We start from the raw sequence: 25,453 nt of genomic DNA, 5'->3' as shown, positions 1-25,453 counted from the left end.
AAAAATCCCAGCCCCACTTTGCCACCAGTGGTTATTGCATCATTGACACCTGGGGGGAAAATACCTCTTTGACCACTGATTCATTGCCCATCCCTCTCTTCTATTTTAAGATGTGTAAAAAATGAGTGCAAGCGCTGTTTGATCATTGCTCATCTGAATAAATGAGCGATTCCTTTTTTCATTGAAACATGTAAGAATTGGGACATATATTTAATTGTAGGGAACTATGGAGAAGACCTTGGAGAAAATATTCAGAAACCGTGACAATCACAGCATGTCCAAAAACATGCTTTGGGCCCAGGAAATGGGGAAATATTACGAAGAGCCTCTGACAAGCTTCTCCCTGATTCCTTGGAGGATAAGAGGAAAGGAAGGGAAAAGTTAGGCTTGCAAGATTTTGTTACAAGAGCCCATCTTAGCAAAATCTAGTTCTAATTTTCTTATGGAGCCTGCTTCCTGAGCTGAACAACCTTGAAGGGCTGACATCAATAAGCAATACGTGTCTGAACAATGGTTTACAGAATTCCAGATTAAATATGAAAGCTCCATATTCAGTCTCGCCCTCTAGAAACTGAGATGACTAGGGCAATTCAACAAGAAGAAAATCCCTTCCTCTCTTTTTAAAACCAGCTTTGCAGTCGAGCTTCTATGCCTGGCAGACAGTTCTTCTTCTGCCTTATTGTGCCAGGGGTCTTTTTTCATATACTGTATGAATAAAATAAAATAAAATAAAATCTCTGCTCCCATATAGAGAGTGGTTATTTTGAGTCATTCCCCCCGTATCTGCTCACATGTAGTCCGTTAGTCATTTTGGGGAAAGAAATGAAGTAGCATCACTGCAGGATAGCAAAATCTGCCTTGCAATATGCGAACAGCAACAAAAAGCAGTGAATATTTAAATCACAGCAGGGGTTCACAGAAAAAGCTGGAATATTTACTAACTGCCTTATTTTAATAGAACAGGCAATTGCAACAGAATTTATGACTGCAAGGTAGAAATCAATGTTTCCATGAGTTAAACAACAGAAGAGTCTAGACCAGAGTTTCTCAACCTTGGCAACTTTAAGACGTGTGGATTTCAACTCCCAGAATTCTGGGAGTTGGTGCACACGTCTTAAAGTTGCCAAGGTTGAGAAACTCTGGTCTAGATTATTGGAGTGACAATGGGTTTCAACCAAAACCTTGCCTGTAGGATACATGACTTTCCACACTGATGAACATTATTAGCACTTACAAAACCTGATCTTGTAAACTGATCAAAGTTTGATATAAGCATTAAAGTTAACTAAAAAAAGAATAGTTAAATGTTTAACTCAGGGCTTCATACACATTCTCAAGAACCCTTACAATAACACAGACGATATTAATGCTGGTTAATATTACTGTCTCCAGACTGTAAAAAGGGTCAAAAGCCAAAAAAAAAAAAAAAAAGAGCTCTAGGAATTTCTTATTTTTCTCATGGCTTTTCAAAAATACTGGAAAAGTTGAGAAAAAAATTACAAGATTTCCAAATTTAAAGTGATACATAAAATGGTTAATATGTGAAAGACATTGGTTTGAGGAATAATAACATAAATAAAGAAATGGACATGAGAAAGTTAGAGAAGCTTGTCTCAGTTTTTATAAACCAGGAACATGCTAAATAAAATGTCAAAAGAAACAGAATTGCTGGAAATGAAAGTATTTCCGATTCACACAATGATACCATTAAACCACATTTCATGAGGCAAAACAAATATGGTTCCCTCCCCTCCCCCACACATCTCTTTCTCAGTTTTTATCTGAAAAAAAATTGTTTAATACAGTGAGGACAAAGTTCACAATATCTATACTTCTTCACTTCAATATAAAGTTTATAGTTTTTAATGTTAAGTTTTTGATTAATAGGTAAACATGAAAAGATGCTACGGTCATTAAGAGTTTAGTAATAATGGGTAACTAACTTTAAAAAGAAGTATAGTTATTTGTTAAAATAAGCTTTATTTTTTTCAATGTTACATGCAAAACATATTTTTTCAGCAAACTAAGTTATAATAATTCAACGGAATATTTTTTCATGTTTATTGGACATCTTAGAGAATATTTTAAAAGGTTTGGCTGCAATTTCATTAGGCTGGAAGTGTATAATGATGTTGGACACGCTCGACATATAATATGGACCCTACTGCTCATTTTGGTTAAATAGCCATAAGTTAATAAATATCGTTTTGGGAAGAATAGGGTTTAAAGATAACATGATCTTAAATTATATACTGTCAGGCCCAGCCCAAGAACAATGATGAAACAGTCCAGTCAAGTATAGTTACCCCCTCCTTCCTGATAGCCTTAATCTCCCACATCACTCTCCTCCTCTTAGATACATTCCATCACATACTGAGATTCTGGAATGAAGAATTTTGGGCTTATCAAGCAAGAGATAAAACAAAGATTATTTTGTTATGATGGAAAAACAGCGCCATCCCAGACTTACAATCTTGGATCAATGAAACATGTTTGTTCTCTAGTTATGTATTGGATCTCTATCAGTATAATGGAAAAACTGACCAATAGTAATCTGTGTGGTTAAGGTTTAATGCTAGACAGAAAAATGACCTGACTTTGTATAGATAAAAATATGTTTTCTCTTTTCTTTCTTTCCTTTTTTCCTGTTGGCTTTTGGTTTTATTCTTCATTTTCTTTTGTATATTAAAGCAAATAAACTAACCAACCTTTAAAAATTTAAAAAGGCGGCAACTAACCTCCATTCCAGTTCATTCATTCATTCTGGTGAGATTAATCAGTGCCTATTAAGCAGGCATATTTAGCTATCAAACAACCCAGAAACAGAGAAATCGTAACCTCATTTTGGTACAGTATACTGTAGTTAATAAAAGATGCATTCCCCTGCTTCTCTCCTTGTTAAAAGTAATAGCTCCTATGCCAATTAGTACAAACGTAAAATGAAATCTGAGTAATTACTTGTGATGACGCTACAAGACTGCTTGACTAAGCCATATAGTGGCATTGCAATAGCAACCAGATAAGAATTTAAAAAATGGATAGCATTTTGTGAAATATTGGCAAGGAACAGCAAATTTATCAGGGAGCTATTTATAAGAACGATAGCCCATCATTCAATCAAAAATATTAAAATAGGGGAAAGATAACTGAGAACCTGTTTTCTTCTTGCTTTCAAGTTCAAAAAGACATTTCTGTTAGAAAATATCAATGAGTCTGCCAATTTGTTGAATATATCCATTTTAAAATATGGGCTTTTATTTCAAAAGTAGTGATCAGTGATGCCCGTTCAGCTTGTGTTGTGCCTGTATATTTGTACCGACTGCAATATTCCAGCTGCTACTGGATATTGACATAAATTACCAAGATGTGCAGAAATATATTCTTTCAAACAGACCAAACAAATGTCTCTATGCCTAAAATCAACAAGGCATTGCCAATGTAAATACTGAAATTTGCCACCACACACAACAGGATAAATTAGTAATTGACATTTTTTTGAAAAATGGTATCGTGCTATTTGGAAACATAAATAAATTACTCATTTGCATTTAGATGTGTTTTCTGCCATAAAACAGTTCGTTAAGTATGATGTGGTACAATTGTGATGGAACTTTGCTGCAAATGAGCAGGCAAGCAAAGAATCAAATTAAACTCCGAAACAATTAATCATCCAAAGTATGTATGTTGTATGTATGTATAAATAAAACAGACAAAAGAAAATAACTTGCTTGTGTTATGGACGGATTTATAGAGGTGAATCCTGGGTACAAAGAAGAACATGGCTAGTTTATGTTCCTTCATAACAGCTCGGTCTGCTACTGTGGTGCTGAACATGGAATGATTTGCCTGTGAGTTGATTTAGAACGATCTGGGAGGAATTCAAACCACCATCTGCTTTTAATTCCAGTGCCTATTCTTCTCTTCAAAAAGCCAGCATTCTTGACTTATTTTATCATTTAGTACTTACAACATTTAAATTATTTTACAATTCATATTATTCCCCTTCTTGGTCCTTTAATCACATCTGCAGATGGGAAATTGAGGCTAGATTCACACATTGCTCTAAAAGACAAAATGTGGTCAGTTGAGTTTTGGTTTAGCATAACGTGTAAATCCAGCCACTGTGGTCTATAGAGAAGATTTAGTGCAACACGTTAACCCAGACTAAGTGTTAAACAGCCCAGATAAGATAATGAAGGGATCCTTGATCTTATCCAACCTGATACACTCCAGATGTATCCATTGGCCTTTCCATTGCCACCCATCCTGGGCTTTTGCGTCAGGCTGGAAAAAGTTGTGATAAATGCAAACAGAAGCAGACTAGAACTATTACAAGTGAATGGTGGCATACCAAATATGCCATTAACATATTAAGCCTGTGCAGCGCTTCAGATTTGATCTCAAAAAGTGCTTTGGCCACTGCTGGAGTGCACAGATAACATCTATCTGCAACACTTTAAAGCAGCTATGCCTTTCTGAGCCCTTGCTGCACAGATGCAGAAAAAGATGCAGTTGCTTTAAGGTGGTGCAAATAAGATACTACCTTTGTGTTCTCTGAAGTACTCTTGGGAGACCAAATCTGAAGCACCACATAGGTCTAGAGCAGATAATGCAAGAAAGGCAAGGACAGATAAACTTAAGTTATAATAAAGACTTTTATTTGCACCTTGCTGATGGCAAAGTAAAACAGAAAAAAAGCCAAGCTGAAATTCAGTATTCAGTTTCACCGCCAATTTGCCTAATCCAAGCCAAGCCTGATGATCAGTCTGCCCACCATTCCTGGGAACTGGGGGAGACAAGGCAGGATGGTCCCTGATCTGTACGTATCCTCTCCTACTGAAGAGAGAAATATACATGATGGACCCTCCCCCCGCCAACTTCTTTATTGCTTGTTTGTCTGGAAAGGAAATCAGAGACATAACTGAGAGCAGATTTGGGGGTGCTAATTTGGCAATGAATCTCTTGGCTGTTGATCTCTCTGGTGCAAGGAATGGCGATGTCACCACCTTCAGATTCTCTTCCTTGCTTGAGAACATCAGAATCCCTAACTTGCACAAAGGTAGCATGCTTGGGTAACACTGAGCTTTGGGTTTGGTTGTAGCTACTGGTTTAAATGTGTCAGAACTTTGGGCCGGAGAAGACCCAGGAAAACATGCAAATAGATCATGAACTCATCAATCTAGAATTTTCACTCAAGGCACAAATGACCAGGCTCAAATGGTCATATGTTAGAGGTATTATGTGAACACCCAGTTCTCTTGAAAACTCCATAATGCTGGCAAAAGTTGAAGGAAAGAGAAGAAGAGGATGACTAGCAGCAAGGAGGATGGACTCTTTTATGACAGTAATGAATGCACCACTGTGAGAGCTAAAAGGCCAAGATGAAGACAGATCATCCTGGACAGAATCTATTGTGGTTGCTTAGAAATGACATTGACTTGAGAACACTCAATCACTCAATCCATTTTTCTTTCAATTACTTTTTAAATCTTCCTTTTGTATTTACTGGCTTCCAAGATTATGTTTTTTGTGTTTTTCTAATGCAGTCTGAAGCACATTTTTGTAATGTTCAGTGACTCCATTTCTTTTCGATACTTTGATTAAATCATCACCATTAGGTAAATACTGAATTTTGGCAAATGCATTTGGTTTTATTTTCCTGGGTTTTACCTTCTGTTTGGTACATATCATACTTGATTTTAGCTACATGGTTCTTATTAATCCAAACATTGTTCTTTCTGACTGGTCTGGGTGATAGTTAAGACATTTGTCAGTGTGGGTTGGCTTTTCTTAGACATTAGTGACTAGCTGTTGATGTATTTTTATGAGGACATTTAAGAAGGTAAGAAAAGCTTTATTCTTTTTCCACTATGAATTTTATTGATTCAGGTGCTGCAGGAATCCTGTTTGTTGTAATCCCAAAGCAGAAACATCTCATTGACATATCTTACCTGCATGCTTGGATTCTCTGTAGCTGTTGTTAACGCATTTCTGTCAAGTTCGCTTGTAAACAATTTGCATTGTATCAATAATAATGGTGATCCTATAGCTATGCCATCCATCTTTTTCTAGTTTTTGTCATCATATTGGGAAAAAATTATGCAACAGAAAATGGCCAATGAAGCATAAAAGATCGGTGAATCAGTGGAGGATATATGGATGATGAAAGTTCTGAAACATGGAACAGATCATTATTTGGTAGGTTATGAAACATTTTGCATGAATATGGAGTTGAAGATAGGTTGCTGAATGTGATAAGGGTGGTATATGATGGAAGTGAACCATACAAAAGAATAAAAGGAATGCTTAATGCACTTATAGATACATATGTAAGGAATGCTTGTGGTGATGGTAGAAATGGGTTCATAAGTACACATGTTGCCGGCTGAGATCCAAAAAGATCTGTAGTGAATGTCAGATAGAGTGCATGGTAAAGTAAGTAAGGGCTTGGAAGACCTTTCCTGAATTTGACTGGGAAAATGGAGTTTTGCAAGCTATACTGTATGTAAATACTGAACAAATCAAGCAAGTAGATGAATTTGTGTAATTTGGTGAAACATTTACTAAAGATGGACAAACAGATGGAGAAATTTTGATGTGTGTAAATACTGGCAAAAAGCCAGCAGGTAATATGTGGTTTATTGCAAGGAATGCATGTTTGTTGAAAGAAACAAAAATGGCTGCGTATAAGAATGCGCTTCCACCCGTTTTATTATATTGGCAAAAAAGTGAAGGCGATAGATACTTTGCTTTCCCAAACTGAAGAATAAATCAAGTTGGACAGTACACTGGAGAAGTAGTAGAGATCAGCCCCAGTGGGGACAAATTTCAACAAGATCATAATAAAGATATTTCAATATCAAAGAACAGAAAAATGAATGCAGTGCTTTTTCGTGTATTTTATGGCTGTGAAAGCAGGACACTGAAAGAAGGATGATCGATGCTTTTGAATTATGCAAGCAGAAACTCACATACTTTGGGCACATGAGTGGATGATGGACTAGAAAAATGATTATATTTGGCAAGATTGAGAGAAATAGAAGCCAGCTGGGCAAGGCAACTGATAGGATCAAAGAGATTATTGGAATATCCTTGAAAGAGATATGAGTTATTGCTAAAGACAAGAGAGAGGGTGGGCATTTATCCATCAGTCACTACTTGAACCTGACTCAGTAGCACGTAATAGCTAACCATTAAGTTTTTCTGTTGAAAAGTAATAAAAACTTTTCAACACTCATAAAAACTTTTCAACACTCTCTCATCTCCCATGCATTTAAAAATATTAAAAACCTACTATTATGTGGAATTTAAAACATTCTTTTAAAAACATATACTAAATTTATCTATATACTCGGTTTGAAATATGGCACATTATCAGGATATTAGAGCATCTAAAAGACTAATCTGCAGTCAAGTCCAAGTAAATTACTACTTTTGTAACATCATTGAGATAAAAGCAGTAAATAGCTTATAATAACAATGCAGGGAGAAGCTGAAAATGATTCTTTAATGCCTTTGATTTCTCTTCAACCCAAGATCAGAAGAAAAAATGGCCACAGCTAATCAAAGCTACAAAGTCCCAAAATCCTTCCTATTCTGGCATACTGTAACAAATTGTCCCCATAATGACATTACATAATTGCATTGTAGCATCTCCTCAAGTACATAGGTTCATCACTTCCAAGCCCTTTACTGAGATCTGCATGCTACACCTATGTGATGGATGTACCTTTATCCTCACTACCGCAGTGGCCCCCAGTCACATGCAAGGAAGTTAAAAATCTCATCAACCAGCTTAAGTGTGGCAAAGCCCCCGGGAGTGGGCGCATCCCCCCTGAGCTAATTCAACTCAAATGTGTGGGCCCCTGTACTGGCCTCTTTCTTTTCATGTATTAACCAGACAGCTGATTCCAGAGGATTGGGGAAGCTGTAATTGTCCCTTTATATAAAAAGGGTGATAGGAATGACCTGGCTAATTATAGGCCGATTAGTTTGTTGAATATCTTTAGCAAACTATAGGCCAGGTACCTATTCACCAAACTCCAAACCTGGGTAATAGATGAGGGAATAATCAACCCTTAGCAAGCAGGGTTTCAGCCAGGATGATCTACTACTGTTTAGTGCTTCAACATCTGGTAGACAAATATACGAACCACTCTGACCTGAATCTATATGCAGCCTTTACTGATTTCAAGGTAGCTTTTGATAATATCTCAAGGGTTAGACTCTTGGACATTCTGAGCAGATCCTCTATAGATAAAAGACTCTTGCTTCTAATTCATAAGCTAGATGATAAAACCAGCCTTAGAGTAAGATGTAACTGGGGAGGGGACTTTTCTGACTTTATCCAGACTGTCAAGGGGGTGAAACAAGGATATATTTTAGCACCATTGCTTTTGAGCATAGGTATCAACTTGCTGATTAAAACTCTTCAGAGAGTTGATATCTGTGCACCTAAATCAGCTGATAGACATCTCCCAATTCTAGTCTACGCTGATGATGCAGTTCTTCTCTCCTTGTCTTCTGTAGGCATGAAGCGGACACTGAGAACCCTGGTATCCTCCGGTAATGAGGAACGATTAGTAATCAATTATGATAAATCTAAAGTTTTTGTTTTTTCCTTCTATCTCTTATTTTCTTCAAAACCCCGCTACAGAACTCAATTACTCCACCGTCTTCAGCACATGGCTTACCAAAACTAAACCTCTATGCCATCCTGAAACTAACCCTAAATAAATGCAGCCAAAAATTAAGATAGACATAATGCTAGTGATGCATCTAAACAAGTATACTTAACCCACTACTTTGATTTTAGAGAAAAAGATAGAAGGCCCTAATCCAGAATGTACTCTTGACATTGACTGGAACTTAATGCTGATTTAATACTGAAAGCTGGTTCTTTCTGAACATTTTGAGGTGCAAACAAAAATAACATTAGGGGCTAGGAAAGGAATGCATGTATGCTTCATTATTAAACCAATGCAGAGTTGTTGGGAGTCAGGCATCCTATAAATTGTATAAATAATACATAAATACATTTGAGATTATAAACTCCTTATGGAGCTGTCTTTAGAATCTTTTTGTAAAGCACACACATATTCAAGTGAACACAAAAAGAATACATAATACATACAAATAACTGAGGACACTGGGTTGGATCCTTAGTCATAGTTAAAGTAGAGCACTGATTTCAATAGGTCTACTCTAAAATAATTGTCTAGCTGCTCTGACCTAAAGGTACCTATAACATTTCCATAGATCTGGACAATTATTGCTGAATTCCTTTATAAAAAGTTAGGCACTGCCTCTTAAAAATACTTTTTACTGAATCAAACGAGTACAAGTATTCTGTGCTTCAAATATTGAACCAAACTCACTGGTTAAAATATATCTGCACCAACAGGAGAACATGACAGAGAGAGAGATAATTAATATACAATTTTTATTTATAAATATGATAAATTCTAGCCTTCAACTTTCATCATGGGCAATCTCTCAAAAATAACATATTCTAACAAAACCTGAAGATATTGTCCAGAAGCTGCCCTGGAGAAAAAGCTCAGATTTGAAGCCCAAACTATTCTAAACATCAAATGTGTAGATATTTCATATTAATATCTCATTTTTCCTGTTGGGTAAATTCCTGCAGAGCCAGCTTTTAAATTTTTCATGCAGTGTTTAATATTTCATATTTTCAGGCTGAATCACAGAATTAAATGTGATTCCAGTGTTAAGTTTGGTTAACATTAATCCATTAACAAGGATTCAAATTAAATCCTTATATTTGGAACAATTCCTTTTTCTTTTCAGAATAGTGATACTGCCACAAGTTGGCCAGCTGACTTTCAGTACCTGGTGCCTGTATTTCATTGTAAACCTAGAACATGACTGGTTCAAATGCAAAATCTAAAGATCTTCCATTATTGTTTCCAACCATGATAAACATAGATTTCAGGAAACCTGACAATTTAATCAACTAAATTACATATAACTTTGTTCAGCTCAACCCTTTGGCCTCTAAGTCTAAAGTGTTTCTGTCTTTCTCTTATACTGATTAAAGTGTACCTATCCTCCAGTGGTTGCAGGCACAATTCAGGGAACAGTAGACTTCAAAGTCAATCTTCGTCAATATGGCCAATCTTAGTGCTGCCTTCCCCCCTTCCCCCACCTTCTTGTTCCACTGGCATTGTAAACAAAAGATTACAGGTTTTAAAAGGATAACTTTTCCTTCTTTACTCTAGAATATATTGCTAATACTTTCCAACTGTCACAATCATACTATCATACATTTCCTACTATCATGTTCATCCAACTCACTTGGATCAAATTTCCAACTTCTCTAGCTATTCTATAAAAAAGATTTTGGTCTCTCTAAGTTTTATTTTAAGCAGATGGTGATAAATGGTGTCCTGCGTGAAGCTGCATTTTGGGGTGGTCATAATTCATCCACCGAAGATTATGTTAGTAGGTCTCAAAGCCCTCTAGAACCAATAGCCGTCTGGATAGAGAGTGACCACTTCTCTTTGATCTTGCTGCTAATAATCTGTAAAATTATTGTGATACTAGGAAAGCTACACTAAAGGCTAAAAGATATTCTAAATTTATTTAATCCTTTTATGAGGTTATGATCTTCACTACTGTCCGCTAAAATGTTTAGCACTTTTCTACAACAATAATCAATTATTAATTACAAAATAACAAAATCCCTTGGTAAGGATGAAAGATAGCAAATTCCATCCCTCTCTGTCCCTCCCCCCACAACAGTCTTTTGGGACATTTTAAACTCAGGAGGGAGGACAGTCTAAATATTATGCCAAAAATATTAATTAAATGGAGAAATCAGCATAACGTCATTTTAAAAGGTAAAAAGAAGGAAAATAAAGGAAGGTAACTGGCATCAATTAATTCAGCCAGCCAAAGGATACAATACATTGCTATTCAAACACATGATTATGGCCCAAGACAGTATGGACTTACCTACATTGCCAAACTGCATTCCACCCACAGCTGGTTGTTTGGGAATTTTACTTAGATAATAGGCCTTTAAATGCCCATTCAAAGATCTTAACACAGCCTTTACCTGACTGACTGCCTGAGTTACTCTGAGTCTCTTTCTCACATTTCCCCTCTCTCCTGGACTAAGGAATATTTTCTGTAATAATCCAACTCCCTCCTATCCTGTAATGGTCTTGCTCCCTCCTCTGTGTTTCTCTGCAACGTGCCTCGAGATGTTTTTTAAAAAATCGATTAAGCCATTAACTCTAGCAATGAATAAGATTCAACAATGTCAAGTACTTCTGAAATGTTTGCTACATCTCCATTCCTTCTGCTGGCTCAGTTGCCTCTTATCTGACTGTTGCCTACTCTGAAGCTCTTCCTCCTGTCTCCCAAAGTCATTCCCACATGTCATTACAATTCCAGAGAAAGAGAGATCTGGAAGATATTGGTAGAAAGACAGGTTTGAGGAATGCTTAGGAAACTGTCTCTTTCTCAGGGAGACAGGATTAGGAATATATTTGGAGCCAAGGTAAGCAAGTATTGACTGGCTATGGATATAGTGTAGCATCACTTGAACCATTCATAAACCATTTTAAATCACTCAAAAAAGGTCCATTTGTTTCTTGGTTTAACGTTAACCAAATTACTCTGCTGTTCCACATCTTCCCCCAGTTCCACCTAGTTTATCTCAGAGGCATACTGAAATAAAGAAGAAAAGGAAAATAATTTCCAAATCAGAAAAGGGATTAGTAGTAGCAAACAAGGAAAACAGATCCTGTAGAGATTTCCCAGACTTAATGGGATTTCACTTAACATTAAAGAACAAAAAAGACAGTAAGAAAAAGACATTCACAGCCGGGATGGTATATAACATGCATGTCTCTACCCTTTTTGTCCACAGTACAGAAGAATGCACCCACTACATATAAGAGGTCTCTGATTTGGTGTCCCTCCAGATATATAAGGACTACAACTGCTTATGTTGAGTTACAGTCCCAAAATATCTGAGGATACCTTGCGAGAAATACTGTTCTATAGCACAGGAACAACCAAGAGAAGTGTAGTCTCCTGAAGGCTATCCACTGAATTCAGGAATGAGATCACGGCTGCATCTACACTGTTGCTTACCAAATTATCGGAATAGGAAAACATGTTCACTGTGCATGCATGCACTCACTGTTACCTACTTGTTCCAAATCTCACCTGGAAATTTTAATCAAACATGAATATTTACAGGCAGCTTTGCCTTCTTTTCCTTTTTTCACCAAGAGAGAAGACGTTTGGAGTATTGATCTGTCCAAGTTCCTGACAAGCCTCTCTCCCTCTTTCTACATGAATTAATTGGCTATCGCTACTGCCTGACATTCTGAGACTTCAACACATTCAGTTTATCACATTAAAGTTATGCCTGTGTCCAGAAACTAGCGGAAAAACCCCCCCAAACAAACAGAAGGGGGGAAATAAGCATACAGCAAGCAGCCACATCTTAAATAAGTTATTAACAAGGAAAAATGTGTTCCTATTAATAGCCTATCAGGATCTTGCTACAAGACAGAGATACAATTATCACACAGAATTCTGCTTAAAAATAAAAAGCAATAAAGAGTTTGGGGGAAGAATGGTACCAAATCCAAAAAGTAAGTGAAGACAGATAAAAAATGTACACACAAATTCCTAATATAAAATCTACTAATATTTAATGGGCTATTGCAACACCCAGGAGAAACAGATTTCAAGCAAATTCCCTTGGCCTCTAAAAGGATTGCATAGCAGAGTGATTATCACAGGAATCATCTGCTACAGTAAGACACATGCAAACATTTCTGTTTTAACCTTCAATATACTGCTAATATTTGAAAAAAGCTTGCTTTGCCATGAACACTATTTTATCTGCACCAAAAGTTGCAGATGCTTTAATTTCTACTTATTCAAATCTATGGAGAATTTCCTGTTTTCACTTATGTAAATAGGCCAAATTGCAAAATTTGTTTCAGGGATGCACGTGAATGTATGTCTGTATAATGCAATTTTTAAAATGTACTTCTAATTAAAACTGAAATAAAACTTCGTTTTGCTCTATCCCTCTTGACCCTCTTCACATTTTGGAAAGTGGTCACCATCCAAAGATCAAGTGCAGCGCTCGTCTGAAAAGAGTTGCAGTGAAGTTGTCTAAGACCCTCAGTTAAACAGAGACTTTGGAAGGCCTTAAAAAGGTCACAGTCTATGATGCAGCATCTTTACTCAGACATGTGTTGCCTTATTTTACAGCTATTCAAAGCCATTAAATGACAGATTTGTTAACATCCCTGGCCCTTCAGTTAGTATATACAGCCATCCTAGGTTTTCTTTTAATGCATCAGAACTAAATCTCTTCTTAGACTAAGTGTTAAAGGTGGTCACCTTCAAGTTCAGTCTAATCCTGGTGGCTTCATGGACACTTCAATACAGTTTTCTTGGTAAGGGTAGAGAAGTAGTTTGACCAGCCTTCATCTAGGGTTATTTTGTGTGTGTGTGTATAAGAGTGAATTCACCACCTGGACTGAGCAGGACGTTTTCCCTCCTGGGATCCAGAGTTTAGGTCTTACCTGAGAAGAAGGATTAAAAAACCGCACCCTCTCTAATTTCATAAGAGGGAAGTAAAAGCAAGCGTGTGTGTGGGTATGTCAAGAAAGGAGTCAAGCCAGGAAGATAGCAGAGATGCATGAAAAAGAAACCTTCAACCCAAAGACAAGTACCTCCACAGCAGTTTTCAGACAGCAAGAGAAAACTGCAATTCTTTGAGCTGCGGGACTGGCTGAGAGGCAGAGCTGAGAGATCAGGGATGAAAAGAGCCCGACCAGAGTCTGAAAACCCTTCTGTTATTCTTTTCTATTAGAGTCTGCAAACCAAACCAAGCCGGCTGCCTGTAGCAGCCAGATGCAGAGCTTTACAAAACAGAGGATTGTGAGCACTGGGGAGAGAGAAAAGCCCATTCACAAATCTATAGAAAAGTGAAAAGAGTTTTCACATGCAGATAGCCTGAGACTGCCTACAAGAGCTGAAGACCTAAGGGAAAAGGAAAGATTTAAAGAGCTAAGAAATAAGTTAAGAAAACATAGTGCTGCAAACATAAGAATAGGAACATAGAAATAGAACACAGAAATATACATTTATAGATGAAATAAGAATAGAAATTGTTGTAAACTTATAGTAATAGGAAGATAGTAGAATAAGACAGGAAAATAGAAGCATAGAATTTGCATTAAGTTTAGAAGTAAGGAATAGGAGTTTAATTTGGTACAATAAAATAGTGTTGTATGGAAAAAACAAATACTGTACAGTCTTTGTGTCTGGGTTCTGTACCAGATTAAGAAAAACCCTAACATTTCATCTTCCCAGATTATCCAATATCCCTCGATTTCCTAAATAGTCCCCAATTTGAGTACTATCTACAACTGACAAGGTTTCGTTTCCAAGCCCTGACAAGCTTAGCCAGGTGAGACATACCAAGGGAGATAGTTCTTTTAACCAAAAATGTCATGGGATAAACCTATCTTTATGGGTGAAAACGATGAGCTCTGGAATGTGTGTGGTTAACCGTAAATCAAACGATACCTGCATGCACAAAAAGACTAACTATGTTAAGACAATGTTAAACACTGAGACCCAAAACCTCTCTGGTATTGTAACCATTTTAACCAAGCGACACTGGAATGCACAGACACATGTCTTCTTACCTGTAATCTCATTCTCTTCAAGGTTGATTATTTCAAGAGCCTGCAAAGAAGTGAGCTGGTCAGGAAAACTGTGAAATTTGTTCCTGGAAAGATTGATCATTTTCAGATGTAACAGGGTTCGGACCTCTTCTGGCAGGTGATGAATATAATTCCCTTCCAGATTAAGTTCTGCAATTGGACAAGATGAGCAGTCAACAAAAATGCAAATTGATTCTTATAATTATCCACCTAAAGTTTTTTGACTTCAGGCAGTATTCCTGTTATTAATTATAACAGAAGAAAGAAAATAAAGAAAGATAAGTATCTACAAATGTTTTTGATTCTCTTTATCTAGTTTTAGGATTTGTGTGGACAGCACATCACATTTTAGGTCTTATTTCTGCAGAAATATTGAAAATTCAAAAGGGTTCACAACTTTTAAGCACCATTGTAGAAGCATTGATCTAAGGATGCTTAGAAGGACTGGCTATTCTCAAAACTTCTTGTAATAAAGTCTTGGAATTTTGATAGATGACATGTTCTCTTTTAATATTCTCTCTAATCAGAAATCCATAGAAATCGTTGTACAGGTAGTCCTCGGTTAATGACCACTCATTCAGTGACCATTCAAAGTTATGACAGCACTGAACAAGTGGTAGTTATGACCAGTCCTCAAAGTTCCAGCTGTCCCAGCACCCCCACGGTCACAAGATCGCAATCTGGGTGCTTGGCAACCGGCTCACACTTTTGATGGTGGCAGCTTCCCGTGGTCATGTGATCGCGATTTGCAATCTTCCTCACTGGCTTCCCACAAGCAAAGTCAATGGGTAAGCCAGCAGGGAAGGTCACAAGTTGCTTGGGTAAGTCTCCCCCACCCGTGCACCCTCCCCGAGCCTCGCTGTGCTCGCACTGCGCCTCCCTGGCCACTCGCACACCCTCCCTGGCCACTCATGCACCCCGGTGTACCCTCCCCACCTGGCAGCAGCCACTCCAAGCCCTGCTGCACTGTGCCTCCCCCACTACTCATGCACCTCATGCACTCTCTCTCACCTGGTAGCAGCCACCCAAGCCCTCTGCATTTGCACTGCACCATCCCCACCATTCGTGCACCCTCATGCACCTTCTCCCACCTGGCAGCAGCCACCCAAGCCCCATCAGGCTCACACTGCACACCCCAGGCCACCCACGACCCCCTCACTCCTATTCCCACCTGGCAACAGCCACTTACTGTCAGGATTTTCTTTCTCATGGGAAAGGATTCATCCCGTTATCTTTATAACAATAACAAATAATATTTTGACTACAGAGAGCAGAGAAAGGAAGTAAGGCAAGCCATCTGGAATGTACTCTTCTAAACCACTGTCTGTCAAGCTTTTCAGTAGTGCAATTAGTGTAGAAGATTAATGGGAACGTCTTCATATCTGCATATTTGGGAAGTTGTAGATTTTTAGATAACAGATAGCTTCTGTCTTTTAGGAGCAACCATCAACAGTAAAGGAACAAGCAGTCATGAAATACACTGCAGATTAGCACTCAGTAGAGCAGTCCTGAAGGCCTTGGAAAAGATATTCAGATGCTGTGATGTGTCAATATCTACAAAGATCAGAACAGTGCAAGAAATGGTATTCCCTGGGACACTCTACAGAAGCTAAAGTTGGACCTTGAAGAAGCAGGATAGGAACAGTATTGACGCTTTTGAACTTTGGTGTCAGGAAAGACTCCTGAGAATACCGCAGACAGCCAAGAAAACAAACTGATGGATCATCAAACAAATCAACCTGGAGTTCTCACTCGAGGCACAAATGACCAGGCTCAAATTATCCTACCTCGGACACATTATGCAAAGACTCAGCTCTCTGGAGAAGGCTCTAATGCTAGGAAAGGTGAAAGGAAAGAAAAGAAGAGGACAAGTAGCAGCATAGTGGATGGACTTAGTTACAGTTGTGATGGGTGCACTTTTGGAAGAGCTGAATGATCAAGTTAGGGACAGATCATCATGGAGGAAATAATCACTAAGAGTTGATACCAACTTCATGGCACATAATCAAAATTCAACCTAGTAGAATTGCAATGTTGTTTTTGTTGTTATGGTCCTTCAAGGAAACTGACTCTTGGTGGCTATGGGAACAAGTCTGTGTAATTTTCAACATTTTTCCAAAGTGGCTTGCCAGTATCTAGGGCTCAGGGAAAATGATTGGCCCAATGTCCTAAGGCATTATTATTATTCTAAGGCAGGATAAGAACCCATGATCTCCCATCTTCCAGTCCAGTACCTTTAATCACCACACCAAACTGGTTCTCAGAACTGCAGGTACTAACATTTTACTGTGAGGATACCATAACCTCTTTGAAGGGCAAGAGATAAAACTGTTGATTTAGATTCAGGCACATACAATGTTCTTTATAAAAAGAGAAGTTCAAAAATACTCTACTTTTCTCAGCATTAAAAGTGATATGCATAGTCATAAAAATATAACTTAGAAAAAAAATAAATAGGAAGAACAATATCAAAAGACTGTAATACAATAAAGCTGAACAGCCACAGCGATTGTTTATTAGTAGTTCCAAGCTCTGACTTGAACTGCATGTTCATTTTCAACAAGAATAATTTTTTAAAGAAAAATCTCTCCACCTCTTCTGTCCCCTCCGGAGTGCTCTCTAGATTCAGCACCTGCAGCAGTTTAATTTACCGCCTGGAATGAACAATACACTTGAAGAGTTACAATAAGGTAGGATTATACAGGAAAAAAATGTTACGATCATCGAAGGAAGCCTGAAATGCTGACATTTTTATATTCACAAAACATGCGTTCCAAAAACACTAGGATGTGCACCCATATAACGACCAAAGTCACTTGTATCTATCTAAAAGGGATCACAGCTAACCTTCTCCAGCGGTATAGATGGGGGTTGTGAGGAAAATGCGCACTAAAAGCGTTGTTTCTGGAGATAGAAACAACAAGGTATGCTTTATTGGGAAATACTTACAGGGAGTCAGTGGGCTCCCTGCCGGCAGGCTGCAGGAGAGAGCTCCAAGCAAGCCCTACTCCCTACATTATATACTTTGGCTACAACATTGAAACCAATAGATAACAGAAAGATAAGGGGGTAATGTAATCACCCAGTGTCATGACCTCTGGAATGCCTTGATAAACTATTCGATTGACTTTACTGTTACTTTTCACACTTGTAGTATCCTTCCTGATGGTATCAACATGTACCATAAACACTGGTGTTTATTTGCATTCCGTTGTCTCCACTCCAGGGTGTTAGATTAAGCATCTACACTGCTTCTATCAAAAGCAATAATACATTTCTATATACTTCTACTTGTACATACTTACTGTAATGCAGAATGCTCTACACCACCACATGGACCAGGGATTTGACATTATCTTCTAATAGAAAGGCTTATTTGGGCAAACCAAGTTCATCTCTTTTTAAATTCTGCATCTGCCATTTCAGACACTATTCCACACTTTATGTATTGCAACAGGAGGGACAGAAATTATGAGTGGCTGTCCTTAGGCGAAATTAGGCTTCGTTTTTCTTAAATTTCACTCCCACATCGTTCCCTGTCCCCATTCAAGATAGATGGCATTAGCCTCTGCTCTAAAAGCTGCTTGGGAGATGAAGTCGGTGTAGCGCATGGCAATGACTTTGTGCCAGGGGGTGGGACCCAGACTTATGCCCTGAGTTCCATGCATAGACTTAAATGTGATCCCAACAGCCATATCGAAAATCACTGTTCCGAAAATTACTCCTGACTTGTAATTTTACCAAAGTGGAACAGAAGAGTAATTGTATTCTGTTAAATGTATCACTGTACATGAAATGAAATGCACTTTAGACTTTGTGCTCTCTCCTTTTCAGAGTTTAGTCCTCGGTTTGCTCAAACCTATATGCTGGTTTCAGCCTAGTTCAGACACAGGGGTCTCTGCACATCCACCACACATAAAAAATGGGTGGAGCTTCTAGCACATCATCACGGGCACCATCTTGACTTTTTTTTTTACCACTCCCTGCAGACCCCTAAGTAAATTTTGTTCAATTCTTCTGCCATTTTTTATGTTGCCTGGTGTCCCTGGATTATTAAGCCCATCTGTTACTTTTGTCTACATCTACCAATTTTCCAGTTTCTAAATTCTACTATTACATACAGAGCCTTGTTTTTCCTTTGGATGCTTTTTGTCAAAAATAGAAACCAAGACTGAGAAAAGAAACAGGAACTGTTCCATCTCTCCAGCAGCTTCAGAATCCCCCAAGATCTGAAAGGAAAGTCCAGGAATTACTGAAGCAGAGGTAAATGTTTTTCAGAAAATGGTGATTTCTTGAAAAGATAAGTAAAAGGTTTTTTAGTTAGAAATATTGCATAAGATTTTTAAAAAATTTATCTCGTGTGTTTAAAGTTGAATATTTTTGTCTCTGGTATTTAAGTCCTCAATACAAATTCAATAATTATGTGTATGAATCTGGCACTTCTTCACAGTAGAGATGTCTTTAAATTAGAGCAGACCTGCATCATCTTATATTTTCCTTTATATTTTTCTAAGAAAGGTTCTTTTAAGTAGTTCTCTGGGATTTGAACTACTCTGGTCTTTATATCCTTTGCTATTAAGTGGTTTCTTGTAACTATTTAAAACCAAGAAGGGATTTTCACATTCTTGCATTTCCTTTTTTTTTTAAATAAAGCTTGATTTTATGTATCTCTTGGGAGATTAGCCTATCTTCTAAAAAGATGGGGAAGAGAAGGGCTGATTTCCCTCACCACGTGTCTTAACGCTACAGGGTCAGGATATGCTCCGATATCATTTACTTCCATTTTTTAACCTTTTAATTTACCAGACATAGGGGTGTGGGAGTCCTATTTCTCTCACATGCCAGGTTCAGAGGAAGGCACTAGAAGTACTACCTAGAAGATAGGCGTTTGCAGCAAGAGCTAGCAAGGCACATACCAGGGCAGAAAGTAGATCTCCTGTGAGAAGAAGGTTGATACTTTCAACCTTTTACTCTACAGGTACAGTCTTGCTGCTACAGTTCATTTTTTGATTCAGGATGCTTGTTGGTATGCAGGTTATTGACAAAGGACAGCATTTTTTTTATTATTAAATTTGTACACCACCCATCTCCCCCCAATGGCTGACTCTGGGCGGCATGGATGACTTTGGCGCATTTTGGGTGACAAATCATGTATAATAAGATTCTGATCTTGATTTAGAACCAGAATAAAGCAGTAAACTTTAAACAAGGATGAAAATTGGAAACTTTTCCCCCATATTCCCTGGTTTTCTTCATCATACGTGTTTTTGTTAGAACTTTCTTATTTAGCTTTAAATGAAAAGAATCATATTGGATTAGATGAAAGGCTTTCTAGCAAAGCATTTTACAGTAGCCAATTAGATACTTTTGGAAAACTGATAATCAGAGAATCCGTCTGCTTCATACTGTGACTTTACATGATTGCTATTCAAAAGCATGAGGCCTCTAATCCAAGAGGAAGCAGTTAATTAATAGCCATTAATGTCTCCATCTTCCTTTCATCTAATATCCCCTTCTAAAGCCACCTGAATTGGTGGCCACCATCACTTCTTTAACTATGTGCTCTGTGAAGAAATACTTCCTTTTCTTTAGCTTGAAACTTCTACCAACCTATTTCATTTTTTTTCATATTATTTCTTTCACCATACATACGTTTATAAACCTCTATTGTATTTCCCTGAGTCATTTTTTTTCTAAGATAAAACATCCTCAAAGTGTAACTTTCCCTTCCCAGAGAGTTGTGCCAGGTCTTTGATTATTTGAGTTGTTTCTTCTTGCATTTTTCTCTAGTTCCATGATATCTTAGATGAAGCAACCACACAACCAGTTCCTTTCCTCTGCATCAAACAGCATGCAGGAAGCACAAGGAAGAGGTAGGACATTTGCTCATTCTTTCTGATCAAGAGAAACTCTCTGTGCTTGCTTCCTACAGTATGGATGGATACAACTATTAATAGACAGATTGTAAAAATGGTTTTCCTTCCTAGGAGCATAAGGTCAGAAGTATGCTAGGAGAGTCCCCAGGTTCATCTACCAACATGAGCCAGCTTTACACATACAAGAGGATAAATCCACACACTGAGCTACTTTTGACAAAATGTTCATTAACCATCACTACTTCATCAGAACTCAAGCTTATGTGATAGTAGTACTTTACTAGATGAAACCATTTTTTCTGTCTGTTTTCTTTCTTTTTTCATTTTGAGAGGCTGAAGGGTATTGATAAAAATGTTTCCTGGGGGCTTTACATTATTATTTCTTTTCTCATTTTAAAAATGCAAAGTATCCCACAAAACCAGGAGGTGGAAACATGTGCACCTTATTCTTCACAAGAAAGTAACTACAGAAACCAATTTTTGCTTCTTAGTTCTAAAATCCTATTACACAAATAATGAAGAAACAATATTTGATTGAATGTAAATTTCTTGTTGTTAATACCAAAGCCAATTTTGGAAGTTGATAGTGAATTTATCACTGTTTTATCTTAAGGCATCAGGCTAGAAACTGGGAGGACATGAGTTCCAGTCCTGCCTTAGACACAAACCAGCTGGGTCACCTTGGGCCAGTCACTCTTCCCAGCTATAGGAAGCAGGCAAGGGCAAACCACTTCCAAAAAGCCTTGCCAAGACTACTGCACGGACTAGTCCAGGCAGTCACCAGGAGTCAAAAACTGACTCAAAGGCACACACACAAAAAAGGGATTTCTTCTTCAACATGGCAGGCTGACTAGACAAAAGGAAGGGCCATATGTGTGCAGAATACCTTTTTCTCATCCTGAAATGACTGTTATGGTCAAAGCATATTATAATTTTAGAGTCTGCATGCTAAATACTTTCTAGTTTTGAGCCAGAGAAAAATAAAGGATTCAACAAGAGTTTTGCGTGTCTTACATGTAGCCACTTCCTCTCTCTGAATATTTCAGATGGCAGTCTGAAGCACATGAAATCCCCGATGATGATGATTTATTTAGACTCTGTGTGGCTTACAAAGTCCAAAAGCAATAAAAACAATTAAAAATAGACAACACCACAGACAGCCTGGGCTAAAGCAATCGTAACAATAACAAAACCCCCACCAGGGCCCCCACAAACCCATTATTCTCATGCCTGAGACCAAAGCGAGGTCTTAAGGGCTTTTCAGAGCCCCAGGAGAGAGGGCACCATTCATATCTCTGGGGAGATGCTGTTCCAGAGGGTGGGGGGCATGACAGATCTACATCCTCTGATCTAACAAGCTGAAATGACAATGCGGCATTTGTGGAGTCCTTGGGGTTCTCTGAGCTTGGTTGTTTTCTTGCAAACATTTCATTACCTGGCTAGGTAACATCTTCACTGAGGCATTTTTATACGAAGATATATGAAGATCTGTGGTGTAGGCATAATACACTCAATTTCCACCTTGACCTTTCAAGCTTTCAATAAAACCTCTAAAGTGTCCGTCTGCCATTCTTTTGACCTCAATTTGCTTCCCACTTCTACTTTCCGTCTGTCTCATTACCTGGCACTAATAAACTTTCTCCTGGACACTGTAATTGCTATAACCTAAAAGGTAGCAATAACTTAGAGCAAACTAAGTATTTGGTAGCCCTCCCCACTAAGATAATTTCCCCCCATGGTTGGATTGCAATTTTCATCCTTCTCAACTTTCTGGCAGTGATTGAAATTGAAAGTCCACCTTTATGGAGAAGAGGCGGATCGGGAAAGGCAACAGGCCATTATCTTCCTACCTTTTGATTGGCAAACATCCTCCAGTCCTAAGCATATGCTTTCCCTCACATACACACTCTCCTCTCACACACATACACATTTGTTCTAGGCAACACTTAGCAGAACTTGAAGTTTACTTTGTAACACCAGATGGCAAAAGTTAAAAAAATCCAAAAAGAAGTGAACATTTATTCAGCATATATGATTTGAACTGCAAGGAAACATGTCAGAGTTTTAATAGGTGTCATATATTTGGAGCTGATTATCTTGCTTAGCTGAGGTGATTTCTTCCCTATCTAGACACATGGATGCCATGGATCTTGTCGTAGATAATGTATAAAACTAATCCCTTTCAGTGTGCTTCCATCTATTTTCATAATGAAGCATACCAATAGCTATTTTCTAGACAGGAAGCTCAAAAAGCATTATCTATGGAAGAAAATGCTTCTAGTTCCATATCTTGTATTGGAACAGATTTTTTTTTAAATTATGTATAAAATATATTTTTTGTTGATCTTTAAAGGATGAACAAGAAATTCAGAAACATCAGAATACTTCTTGAGGGAATGTACATTTATTGTAGCGAATGCACTGAGAAAACATAAACTAGAAGGTAACAGTTTTAAAGAAGTAAAAAAAAAACACGTTATAGTTTTAGCGCTCTGTCCCAAGTCAACAGGATGATCATTCACATGTTCTGAAGACATCTGCTATTTCCTCAAAATGGTTTCACAGTAGTGGGAAATTAGAAATACATACAAAAAGAAGAGAGTTTGTGTCACAACAGCACTATGCTCATTTTATCACCACCACCACCACCACCACCATGCCTCTTAAACTAAGCATAATTAAAGGCACAACTTTATTTGTTGCTTAAAAAATCAGAAAAAATAATTTAACTCTGGAAAGATGCAGTTGGAGCTATTTGGGGCTAACAGGAGGGGGGGGGCACAGAGCCAAGAGGTCAGTAAATAGGGATCTTGCTGGCAGTCATGCACATGCAATTTTGTACATGGGTTGACATCCTAAGCATGTTCAAAGAGATGGGGCTGTGACTGCACAGTTGCAACCACAACCCCCCCGCCCCCCAGCTCCACAGTTGCTGTTGTCTTTCCTAAGATGATGGATGTCCTGTTCCTAGCAGTGCATCACAAATCTAATAACAATTGCACTTCAGTGACATTCTGGGTAAAATCCATATCAATCTCAATGGTTACACTGCACTTTATTGCACACACCTTTGTTCTACAAGCTGTTTTGTTCCTGTTTTAGAGAAGCAAAACAGGTCTGATGGATTTTAATCATTGAGTTGTTAAAAAAATAAGGCCCTGAAGTATTAATAACTGGAATACGCCAAACAAAAACAAATCCTCAAGCTTACAAGAGTGCCATAGTTCTAGTTCTCACAGGGTGAATAGATCAACCCCTGCTCAAAGTATGCTGTTTCAGAGTAAAAATAGGGGTACAAATGCCTGCGTGCATGAATAGGTGTATAGGCATACCCTGAAAGCTAGAAACATATGAAGTGGGCTGACAGTAGCTCTCAAGCTCTCACGCTAAGCTCCCTTGTTACTCCTGCAACAATTTTACCAAAGTAATGCCCTTTAGATATTTTCCCATCGTTCCTAGCAGGGCATCTAATAGTTCTTTAGGCTTGGAATGATTGGGTTATAAGTAGAGTACTCAGAGGGCTGGTTCATTCTTGTTCCATTGTTAGAATTATTACTGTACCAAAATTAATGGGTTCATAACATTACAGCTTTTCCACCCCATTTGCTGTAATGTTTCCAGGCACTGACTGAAAATCTCTATTATGTCTGCAGTATGAAGTCTCAAAGAAGAACCTGCATTTCTATAATGTAAAATTTTGGAAGGGTTACATTATTTTAATTGCAAAGGCTTCTCCCAAAGAATTCTGGGAAGTGTCATTTAACTTGGGATATTTCCAAGTTTCCTGTGCTTTACAGCAGAGGTGTTCCAACAATTAAGCCATGAGATCAATTCAAGAAAGGACATGGAAGTTATTGGTCTGGTGGTTCTGTATTCTACCTCATGCCTTTGAGTGCCAGGAGGTCTGGGGATCCCCAAATTTAACATTTTTAAAAACAAAAGCTGAGTGTCCACATTGTTGTTCAAGATCACACAATGACTTGTAACACTTGAACAAAACTGTTCTTTCCTGCTAAATGGCCCTTGCCCCTGAAAGAACTAGGTAACTATGATAACATATTTTATTTAATTAGTTGTTCAATTTCTTCCTGCCTCAATCAAAAGACTCTTGTTGAGTTACAATTTCACCCAATTACACTAAAACATCCATGCCACAAAACCATAATCAAACCAAAGAAAGAATTTTTAAAATAGCACAACTACCATAAAACACAATCACTTAAAAATCACAAAAAATAACCAAAATATACAACTGATACATTGATAGTGATCTTCATAGTTCAAAAGCTCTCCTAAATAGCTTTGTTTTCAATGATTGCTGAAAATCTGATAAGTCAGAAGAGTATTCCAAAGGGCAGAACAGAAAAACAGCATCCATCTTTCTTTCTTTCCTTCCTAAGTAAGGAACTATTGACAGATTCTTCTGGGACCTGCATGTCCATGGGTTGATAATGGATGGAGAAGATACCTGGAGCCAAGCCAGATACTTGGTTTTGGAGATACTTTGGAGCCAATCCAGATACAACCTTGAAGGTCAACACCTGTACATTGAATTGCCCTCAGAAGCCAATAAGAATTCAGTGCAGGACCCGGAGCATATGCTCATGTCAATGTGTACCAGCCACCAAATGGGCTGCTATGTTCTGGATTAATTGCAGTTTCCAGATGCTCTTGAAAGGCAGACCCATGAAGATTGCCTTACAGTAGTCCAGATGAGAAGCAATAAAGGCACAAGTCACTGTTGTGAGATCAGTGTTACGAGATCATACTTTAAAAAGTCTTCTCATTACTGATCAGCACTAGTTATCAGAGGTTTCAGATGCTGGACCAGAACTTGGGGACAAA

The 25,453-nt window shown here is 38.0% G+C and overlaps 1 protein-coding gene across 3 annotated transcripts in view; it reads right to left on the bottom strand.

Annotated features, from left to right (window-relative positions):
* LRRC20 (leucine rich repeat containing 20) overlaps positions 1 to 25,453 on the bottom strand; it is an 83,104-nt gene that overhangs the window by 21,709 nt on the left and 35,942 nt on the right. For all 3 annotated transcript variants that reach the window (XM_088144371.1, XM_007421697.4, XM_007421696.4), the window contains exon 4: positions 14,715 to 14,882. In XM_088144371.1, coding sequence (XP_088000497.1) covers positions 14,715 to 14,882 — 168 coding nt within the window. The remainder of the gene's footprint in view (positions 1 to 14,714; positions 14,883 to 25,453) is intronic.

Source organism: Python bivittatus, unplaced genomic scaffold (assembly GCF_059951505.1).
Source record: "Python bivittatus isolate LINGU-HERP-01145 unplaced genomic scaffold, Pbiv_v1 ctg000400_np1212, whole genome shotgun sequence".
NCBI classification, from domain to species: Eukaryota; Metazoa; Chordata; class Lepidosauria; order Squamata; family Pythonidae; genus Python; species Python bivittatus.
Note: the sequence above shows the minus strand (reverse complement) of the source record. Positions and strands in the feature narration are given on the sequence as shown.